The sequence below is a fragment of the Triticum aestivum genome, chromosome 1B (assembly GCF_018294505.1).
Source record: "Triticum aestivum cultivar Chinese Spring chromosome 1B, IWGSC CS RefSeq v2.1, whole genome shotgun sequence".
Classification (NCBI taxonomy): domain Eukaryota; kingdom Viridiplantae; phylum Streptophyta; class Magnoliopsida; order Poales; family Poaceae; genus Triticum; species Triticum aestivum.
The window spans coordinates 684,684,787-684,695,474 of NC_057795.1; the positions used below are offsets into that span (position 1 = coordinate 684,684,787).

Genomic DNA, 10,688 nt, shown 5'->3' on the forward strand with positions numbered 1-10,688 from the left:
TTTGGTGGTAGCTAGCACCTTCGACTTCGAGTGCCTTGAATCAGTCACTATCCATTCATGATGAGAGGCCCCTGACTCTGATTGATTTTGTGCTCAGTACTTGTGCTTTGTGACTTGTATTGTCTAATGTTGTGATCAGACATGGAGTAGTTAGGATACCCACATTGGTAGAATTCTATGGCCAACCATCATTGGTATGAACAGAAATGGTAGAGCTCTCCAGAGTTTGTACTTCTATGGCCAACCACTAAGTTGCAGTACATTAGGGTACCCGAACCAAAATTTTGTACCTGCAGATTACTCGTCATTTTTCGCGAAAGGAACTACCGGTTCAGCACTGCTAAAAAATTAAGGCCATCCATCCAAACAGATGTAGTATGTGAACTAACAAAGTTGTCAGCTGGGGAATGCATAAATCTGGATTCAACAAACAAGCGATCGGCCAGCACAAGCACACGAAATTCCACATGGGAAAATGAGTCGATATTAATTATCTACAAATTTCGCTCGAAATTTATCTATCTTGGCCATCTTGTTCGAATCCACCAGTGTCAAGTAATAACCTGACCTTTACACTCAGACTACCTTTGCACCCTTATTCTGGTCCCTGTTTGATTTAACAAAAATAACTTCTAGAAGAGGCTCTGAATTCAGCTCCCGTCTTCTTCATTCAACGTCTTCCAGCCTTCGGCCGACGGCGTACCGATCGTCCTTGATAGAATCATGGAGCATGACACACAGCGCCTTGGTCAGCCAGCAGAGCGTGCAGACACCGAGGCTGCCCGACCACGCAAAGCGGTAGGCCGTTGAGTTCATGTTGGCGGGGTAGCCCAGTCCAGGGAAGACGCCCCTGGCGAGAACGTAGGGGACACCCAGGGCGGCGAGCAGCGTAGCGACGACGGGCACGCATACGTCCTGAAAGAACCACCACATTGGCCTGAGCTCCGAGGAGAGATCTTCCTTCGCCCGGTTGAGTTTTGCCTTCCGCCTTTTGTCAACGAAGCACTTGATCCATAGTTGCTTAAAGATGCACCCCAGGAGCCAAGTGCGGAAAAAGCTCGTGGCTGGGAATTCATCGTCAGAACCGACGAAGAAGGGCGATATCATTGACAGATCGACCAGCAAACCGGTCAGGAGTGGAATGACGACGCTCTGGCAGCATTAGACACAATCAAGTTACTCAGCTGTAGCCTGAAACAGAAGAATATGTAAATGAGTAGCTTAAATTCCTCACCCATATGCAGACAAGCAGATGCCTTTGCAAAGCTAGAAGGCGTGTTTTCCCCGAAATCACGCGGGTAGATAAATCTCTACAGGCGGCGATGATGGTTGATATGATGCAGAGTCCAACAGTGATAGCAAACAGATCTACAGGAAAGAGAGTTGCACGAGTAAGCCCAGACAAGACAAACGATTTTACTTCCATTGCAAAAAAAGAAAGTCCAATGATCATCTCTGAACTGTTGCTTACCGTTGGACTTCAGTCCAACTGGCAGCTGAGGGACGGCAAACAGCAATGCATGCCCAACTGAGACTGGAAGCAAAAGCACAGCAGAATTCAATATCACAGCAGTCAACCATGCTAGGACCGCTCGCGGCATTGTTCGAACAGCAGCAAGTCTCCTGGTGCAATGTGCAAGAAGGGTAAATATCTGCCAAAGTTGCACGACCAACAGCTCCAGAATTGGACAGAACTTCAATTGATCGATTGGTAAAACAATAATAGCAGACTAGTATATCAACTAAAACATAGATAGATTAGGCGAAAACGAAACATTGCTTTTTTTCAGAGTTCAGAATAAAATTGACAGAACAATGATGCAACAAAGGTAGGCATTATTTGCTTCTCGAAGAGGCCTTTTCACATGATCCATAGCGCCCTTACAAAAGCCACGCCAGGCAGAAAAGCCTTATTTGGATCTCAGTGTCTCACTTATACAAGTTTGAGGATCCAAATATGCAATCTTCTACTTCTGGAACCTAAAACCTACTTGAACCACACTGCATGTTATACCTATGGACTATGTTGCAGTTTTACTAAAAATAAATTGGAAATATATAAGCACCAAATTGTCATAATGCCAAGGTGTCATCGCTTAATAAACTGACAGTGAGCAGAGACCCCAATTGCAAGTTTTTTATATAGTAAAATTTTAATAAAAATAAATGAAACATGGTGCACATGCCAAAACTGCTGTCCATCAACCAGAACGGAAGTACCCAAACAAACAGTGAACAACGAAACGATATTAAAGCAAAAGATGGATCAAATTTTAAAGTGAATGTAGTTATGTAGATTCAGTCAGGCTACAAAGGGTAAAATTAGTGCAGAGTCTGCAATTCCTGAATGAACGGAAGTGTCAGGGTTTACCAATCATCCTTAGCATCATTGCTGCTACCATACTGGTCTTTTGCCGCAACATTTTTCCCAAGAGGTTGTCCAGTAGTAACAAACCAATACCCCATTACCCACTCCACCAGAGTCGCAAGGTACACGACTATTTTTCCAATGAGATACCTCATATGAATAACACCAGAAAGTGACTCTGTAAAGTTTAGTGGCCCTTGCCAAACTGATGTGCCCCTAGCAGGATGATCGAAGTAGCTACGATTCACAAATAGTAAAATTAATATTTTGAGTGACAAGCGGCAAATACATCAGATGGAGAACACAAACTGAATACTTACGGGATTTCTAGAGGGAACACCATTGGTGCCAATAGATCAACAATTTTGATAGGAACAGAAATGACCAGTACAATAAAGATAGTTTCGAGAAAAAGAACAACAAGCCTCTTGAGATAAAATGTGTAGAATGGTTGGGAAACAGTACCGCCGAGAAAGGGAGTGGCCACTCCTGGCCCCAATATCTACTCACAAGAAATACAACACGTGAACTCTATTCTGTGTCACTATATATTGACATGATGAGACCACATATATATAATATAATAAATACCTTGCGAAGGATTCTTGATAATCTGAGGCGTAGATTCAAAAAGGAGATTCCGATAAGCCAATGAAGGGCAGCAGAAGCAAAAGATGAAGCAATCAGCAATTTGAACCTCTGAGACATTGTTACACCAAACAATTCCGTAGTGCAGAGATCAAGCGACCAGCCGAAGAACAATGGGTCTATTATCCCATTGTTTAGCATATTAAGAGATTCATTGGCAAGAGTGGTTGAATTTGCGTTCCCTCTGAAGAATATAGCATGCAGACTTCTACAGAAAATTGCAATCACAAGGCGCTTGCCTCTCAAGTAGAGATACAAAGTATGCGCCCCGGCAAAAGTTGCACCCACCTTCAACATAAGTCCATATCCACTTAGAAGGGTGGAAGCTGTTGAAGTGTAACAATTGATTTCATCCTCATTGGCAACATCAAGACACGATCTCGACCAAAGGATTATCCTTCCCAGAGAGAATGGGAGAAAACAAAGAAAACAAGCAAGGCCCATGTCAACTATTACCACCTGATTAGACAAGTATACTGTGAGATCATTCTAGAAATAAACAATCAGAAGAAATTTGAGGCACTCATTCTCCAGAAAGACACAACAACTAAGCTACAAGTCTACAGCCTTGTAGATGAACAAGATTAACTGAAGAAGGTAACAAAAAGATACTAAATTAGCATAGCAACTAAAGCTCGAAAAGAACAAGCTTAGGCAGTTTCAACGGTGCACCTGAAATAATAACCAGAAGAAATCAAACATATATATTCGGGAGTAGTCCTCCCTCCAGTGTATCAATCCTGACCAACGGACAGAGGCACAATTGCAGTGTAGGAAAAGAAGAAAAGAGTTGAACATTGTCATATTATTCTATAGAACAACCTATACTAATTTCTTCCAAGTAACCATCATTTAAGTCTTGCTACTATTCCTTGCAATATTCTGGACACATCCAAGATTGTAGAATTTTAACAAAGGCCATATTGCGTGATGACCAACTGTAAATACAAAATCAGGAAAAACCTTTGAAAGATGTGCTAAATTCTCAGCACAGAACCGCATTAAAAGGTGCTTTACTACGATATATGAGAAGCTAGAACAATCTTATCATTCACCGATAACGGTAGCATCAGAACAAATAAACAAATATAAGTAGCAGACATATGTAGGATATTGGTTGAGACTTGAGAAGCAGCAATCATACCACCAAGGAAACTTCGACAACAGACATCGCAAGGAATTGCAATCTCTCGAATAACCCAAGCTCCAGGCTTTGCATCTGAGCCAGCAGACGTGCGACCCAGCGCGCAAATGGAGCTACAGCAAATGGCACAACCAAGCGTGCAAACTGCAAGCAGAATGCAGCTGAAGCAGGGATGCAGGTCCATGAGGCCATGGATAGGCGCAGGGAGAGCAGATGGCGCGCTTGAGCAAAGTTGGTGGCGAGCGCGAGGCGCCACGTCCAGCGGGTGGTGAGTGGAACGACAAACTCCCGGACGACGCAGACGGCGAAGAAGACGGGGAGCAGCAGCCCGATGAGCTTGGTGGCACTAGTAGAAAAAGAGGCTTCCGTCCAGCCTCATTAGTCGCGAAACTGTAGGAACCGCGACTAATGAAGTCTTCAGTCGCGGTTCGGCAGATGAACCGCGACCAAATGCCTGGGCCCAGGGCGCTCGCGGGCTTTAGTCGCGGTTGGCCAGGCCAACCGCGACTAAAGGTGCCCAAAGGCCTTTAGTCGCGGTTGGCCTGGCCAACCGCGACTAAAGGTGCCCAAAGGCCTTTAGTCGCGGTTGGCCTGGCCAACCGCGACTAAAGCTCGCGGGCTTTAGTCGCGGTTGGCCAGGCCAACCGCGACTAAAGGTGCGCAAAGGCCTTTAGTCGCGGTTGGCCAGGCCACGGCCAACCGCGACTAAAGCTCCTCCCCTATATATACCAGTTCAGCACGCTCACTTAGCCATTTGGTGCCACTTCTCTTCACAAGCTTCACAAGGGGGTGTAGGTTTGCTTTTGGTTCCTCTTATGCACACAAGGTGTTTGATGAAATGCCCTAAGAGGGTGAAACAAACATGATATGAAGTGTTGGAGCCACACTTGAGGTTCCTCATTTATTTTTTCCTCCTCGATCGCGGTTAGCAACTTGAACCTTTCATGCATGTGTGTCATTGATAAAATATGCATGTGTGCAGTTCATTGTTTAATTTATATTATTTGTAGCTAGTTAGTTTAACAAATGCATGATGGTTAATTATATATTTTATATTATAATAATGCAGATGAATCGGCAATGGATGTACGGTAACCGACTCTCCGGCGAGTTCACTACGGGTTTGAAAGATTTCCTCGTAGTGGCTAATGCGAACAAGCAGGGGGGTTTTGTTATCTGTCCATGTGTTATCTGTAAGAATCAGAAGGGTTACTCTTCCTCAAGAGATGTTCACATGCATCTGCTTCGGCACGGTTTCATGCCAAGCTATAATTGTTGGACCAAGCATGGAGAAAGAGGGGTTATAATGGAAGAAGATGAAGAAGGGGATGATTTCATCGATGAAAGCTATCTTGCTCATTTCGGTGATACTTTCATGGAGGATGCTGAAGGTGAAGGGGAAGGTGAAGAAGAGGCACGTGATGATCCCGTTGATGATCTTGGTCGGACCATTGCTGATGCACGGAGACGCTGCGAAACTGAAAAGGAGAGGGAGAATTTGGATCGCATGTTAGAGGATCACAGAAAGGCGCTGTACCCCGGATGCGATGATGGTCTGAAAAAGCTGGGCTGCACACTGGATTTGCTGAAATGGAAGGCAGAGGCAGGTGTAGCTGACTCGGCATTTGAAAACTTGCTGAAAATGTTGAAGAATATGTTTCCAAAGGATAACGAGTTGCCCGCCAGTACGTACGAAGCAAAGAAGGTTGTCTGCCCTCTAGGTTTAGAGGTTCTGAAGATACATGCATGCATCAACGACTGCATCCTCTACCGCGGTGAATACGAGAATTTGAATGAATGCCCGGTATGCACTGCATTGCGTTATAAGATCAGAGGCGATGACCCTGGTGACGATGTTGAGGGCCAGAAACCCAGGAAGAGGGTTCCCGCCAAGGTGATGTGGTATGCTCCTATAATACCACGGTTGAAACGTCTGTTCAGGAACAAAGAGCATGCCAAGTTGTTGCGATGGCACAAAGAGGACCGTAAGTCGGACGGGGAGTTGAGACACACCGCAGATGGAACGCAATGGAGAAAGATCGACAGATGGTTCAAAGATTTTGCAGCTGACGCAAGGAACATAAGATTTGCTCTAAGTACGGATGGCATGAATCCTTTTGGCGAGCAGAGCTCCAGCCATAGCACCTGGCCCGTGACTCTATGCATCTACAACCTTCCTCCTTGGTTGTGCATGAAGCGGAAGTTCATTATGATGCCAGTGCTCATCGAAGGTCCGAAGCAACCCGGCAACGACATCGATGTGTACCTAAGGCCATTAGTTGATGAACTTTTACAGCTGTGGGGTGGTGTCCGTGTGTGGGATGAGCACAAACAAGAGGAATTTGACCTACGAGCGTTGCTTTTCGTAACCATCAACGATTGGCCTGCTCTTAGTAACCTTTCGGGACTGTCAAATAAGGGATACAATGCATGCACGCACTGCTTACATGAGACTGAAAGTGTACATTTGCCAAATTGTAAGAAGAACGTGTACCTTGGGCATCGTCGATTTCTTCCGAAAATTCATCCAGTAAGAAAGAAAGGCAAGCATTACAACGGCAAGGCAGATCACCGGCCGAAGCCTGCGGAACGCACTGGTGCTGAGGTATTTGATATGGTCAAGGATTTGAAAGTCATCTTTGGAAAGGGTCCTGGCGGACAATCAGTTCCGAAGGGAGCTGACGGGCACGCAGCCATGTGGAAGAAGAAATCTATATTCTGGGAGCTAGAATATTGGAAAGTCCTAGATGTCCGCTCTGCAATCGACGTGATGCACGTTACGAAGAATATTTGCGTGAACCTCCTAAGCTTCTTGGGCGTGTATGGGAAGACAAATGATACAAAGGAAGCACGGCAGGACCAGCAACGTTTGAAAGACCCTGATGACCGGCATCCGGAATGGTTTCAAGGTCGTGCCAGCTACGCTCTGACCAAAGAAGAGAAGGTCATCTTTTTTGAATGCCTGAGCAGTATGAAGGTCCCGTCTGGATTCTCGTCCAATATAAAGGGAATAATAAACATGGCGGAGAAAAAGTTCCAAAACCTGAAGTCTCACGACTGCCACGTGATTATGACGCAATTGCTTCCGATTGCTTTGAGGGGGCTCCTGCCGGAAAATGTTCGAGTAGCCATTGTGAAGCTATGTGCATTCCTCAATGCAATCTCTCAGAAGGTAATCAATCCAGAAGTTCTACCACGGTTACAGAACGATGTGATCCAATGTCTTGTCAGTTTCGAGTTGGTGTTCCCGCCATCCTTCTTCAATATTATGACGCACCTCCTGGTTCACCTAGTCGAAGAGATTTTCGTTCTCGGTCCTGTATTTCTACACAATATGTTCCCCTTCGAGAGGTTCATGGGAGTATTAAAGAAATATGTTCGTAACCGTGCTAGGCCAGAAGGAAGCATCGCCAAGGGCTATGGAAATGAGGAGGTAATTGAGTTTTGTGTTGACTTTGTTCCTGACCTTAAGCCGATTGGTCTTCCTCGATCGCGGCACGAGGGGAGACTAAGTGGAAAAGGCACGATCGGAAGGAAATCAACGATATGTATGGACGGCCATTCTCTGACTGAAGCACACCACACTGTACTGACCAATTCCAGCTTGGTGGCTCCGTACTTTGAGAAACACAAGAATATTTTACGCTCGGACAACCCGGGGAAGCCTGAATCCTGGATTAGGAAGGCCCACATGGAGACTTTCGGCAGTTGGTTGAGAAAACATTTAATGAATAACAATGATGTTGTAGATCAGCTGTACATGTTGGCCAAGACACCATCTTCGACTATAACGACTTTCCAAGGGTACGAGATAAATGGGAATACATTTTACACGATCGCCCAAGATAAAAAGAGCACCAACCAAAACAGTGGTGTCTGCTTTGATGCAGCAACCGAGAATGGGCAAAAGGTCACATATTATGGTTACATAGAGGAGATATGGGAACTTGACTATGGACCCTCCTTTAAGGTCCCTTTGTTCAGGTGCAAATGGTTCAAGCTAACAGGAGGTGGGGTAAAGGTGGACCAGCAATACGGAATGACAATGGTGGATTTCAACAATCTTGGTTACCTTGACGAACCATTCGTCCTAGCGAAAGATGTCGCTCAGGTTTTCTATGTGAAGGACATGAGTAGCAAACCGAGGAAACGGAAAGATAAGAAAACGATCAGTGCATCATGCGATGATCCAAAGCGCCACATTGTTCTTTCAGGGAAAAGAAACATCGTGGGAGTGGAGGACAAGACAGACATGTCAGAAGATTATAATATGTTTGCTGAAATTCCGCCCTTCAAAGTGAACACCCGACCCAAGCATTAAGTTAAATGATGAGGATGCTCCATGGATACGGCACAATCATAAGCAAGCAGGGACACAAGGGAAGAAATGATGTGTAATAATTTATTGTATCAAACCTTTTGTCAAACCTTCAAGGGTTTTAAAATGAATTAGTTTTATTTTTCTGATTTTTTTGATATATAATTGTATTTTTAAGATTTGAAAATGAAGAAAAAACAGAAGAAAAAACAGAAGAAAAAACAGAAGAAAAAGCAACAGAGAAAAACATAAGAAAAAGAAAAACAGAAGAAAAAAACAGAAGAAAAAAACAGAAGAAAAAAAGGAAAAAGGAAAAAAAGAAGAAAAAAACAGAAGAGAAGAAAAAGGAAGAAAAACAGAAGAAAAAAAGGAAAACAGAAGAAAAAACAAACAGAAGAAAATAAAAAACAGAAGAAAAAAGGAAAAAGGAAAAAAGGAAGAAAAAAACAGAAGAAAAAAACAGAAGAAAAAGGAAGAAAAAAACAGAAGAAAAAAACAGAAGAAAAAAGGAAAAACAGAAGAAAAAAACAAACAGAAGAAAAACATAAGAAAAAAACAGAAGAAAAAAGGAAAAAGGAAAAAAGGAAGAAAAAAAGAAAATATGCCACCTACTGGGCCACCACGGCCTGAATACGACTAGAAACCCATTAAAGGGCCAGGATTCAGGCCCGCAGAAGGCCCAGTAGGCCCACAGGCACACAGTGACAGAATAGGCCCGTAAGCCTGCATTTGAGAGGAGCTCGAAGTGGTAAGCGCAGCCGCGCTTATAAACCACTGTCGAAGCCTCTCGGCTAGCGAGGTGGGACTAAACATCCCACCGCACCGCGCCAGTTCTAGCACAGCCCTTTAGTCGCGGTTGGGGAGGCGGACCGCGACTAAAGGATACCTTTAGTCGCGGTTGGGGTGGCGGGCCGCGACTAAAGGGTAACCTTTAGTCGCGGTCCGCCTCTCCAACCGCGACTAAAGGGTCTTTCTGCGCGGGAACGGAGGCGGCGCCAAAACCCTTTAGTCGCGGTTGGAGAGGCGGACCGCGACTAAAGGGTACCCTTTAGTCGCGGCTGGGGTGCGGGCCGCGACTAAAGGGTACCTTTAGTCGCGGTCCGCCTCTCCAACCGCGACTAAAGGTGCGTCCATAAATACTGCACTTAGCAGTTTTGCCACTTCCCATTCTGCTCTCTCTCGACGCCGAAGCGCTGCCCCGACGCCGACGCCGACGCCGAAGCCCTGCCCCGACGCCGACGCCGACGCCGAAGCCCTGCCCGCCGCCTCCGCCCGTGCCCTGCCCGCCTCCGCCGCCTCCGCCCGTGCCCTGCCTGCCGCCCGCCCGCCGCCCTGCCGCCCGCCGTCGCCCTCGCCCCCGTCGCGCCGGACTGCCCGTCCCCGCCTCTCCTTCGTCGGTCCTCCCCGCGCATCGCCGCCCTCTCCTTGGTGAGCTCCCCATCGGGCCCCGTCCGGCCGTCTCCCCGGCCCCCTCCGAACGCTGCGCCCGCCGGCCCGTCCCGTCGCCGCGCCCGCCTCTGCATGGCGGCGCCGCGTCGCGGCTCCCGCACGTCCCGGTTGCGCGCTCGCCGGACCGGCCACTTCCCCTCCGCCCTGCCGCCCTGTTCCGGCCGGCGCCATCGCGGCCCTTGGCCGCCGGAGCTCGTGCCCGGCTCGTACCCGCTGCCGCTAGCGCCGGCGCCCGTTAAGGCCCCCTGGCCCAATGACAATTGGGGCCCACGCCCCAGAAACGATTTAAAAAAAGGAGAGAAGAGAATTTAGAAAATAAATAAATAAATATATTAATTAATTAATCAGTTAATTAAATTAATTAACTTAATTAATTGTGTTTAGTAAACCTAATTAAATAACTAATATAACTAATCTGTTAATTAATCTAATTAACTTGGTTAATTAGTTAACAGACAATTTAATTAATTCTGTTAATTCTAAAAATGATATAAAACTTTAAAAATTAATATAAAATAATCCGTAACTCGGATGAAAATACTTTGTACATGAAAGTTGCTCAGAACGATGAGGCGGATCCGGATACGCAGCCCGTTCGTCCGCCACACATCCCTAGCATAGCAAACACGTAACTTTCCCCTCCGGTTCATCTGTCCGAAAACGCGAATCACCGGGGATACTTTCCCGGATGTTTCCCCCTTTCGCCGGTACGACCTACTGCCGCGTTAGGGCACACCTAGCACCGCGTATTGCCAGGTTAC

General features: G+C 46.2%; 1 protein-coding gene across 1 annotated transcript; it reads right to left on the bottom strand.

The window, feature by feature from the left end:
* Nucleotides 1-411: 411 nt before the first annotated feature.
* Nucleotides 412-3,469, bottom strand: LOC123100888 (probable E3 ubiquitin ligase SUD1). The gene is made up of 6 exons (XM_044522707.1): nucleotides 2,960-3,469; nucleotides 2,689-2,870; nucleotides 2,372-2,605; nucleotides 1,472-1,623; nucleotides 1,235-1,368; nucleotides 412-1,152 (listed from the first exon to the last, which is right to left on the bottom strand). Exons 1-6 carry the CDS (start codon nucleotides 3,458-3,460, stop codon nucleotides 667-669), a joined length of 1,689 nt encoding a protein of 562 aa, XP_044378642.1. The 5' UTR covers nucleotides 3,461-3,469; the 3' UTR covers nucleotides 412-666.
* Between the last annotated feature and the right edge of the window lie 7,219 nt (nucleotides 3,470-10,688).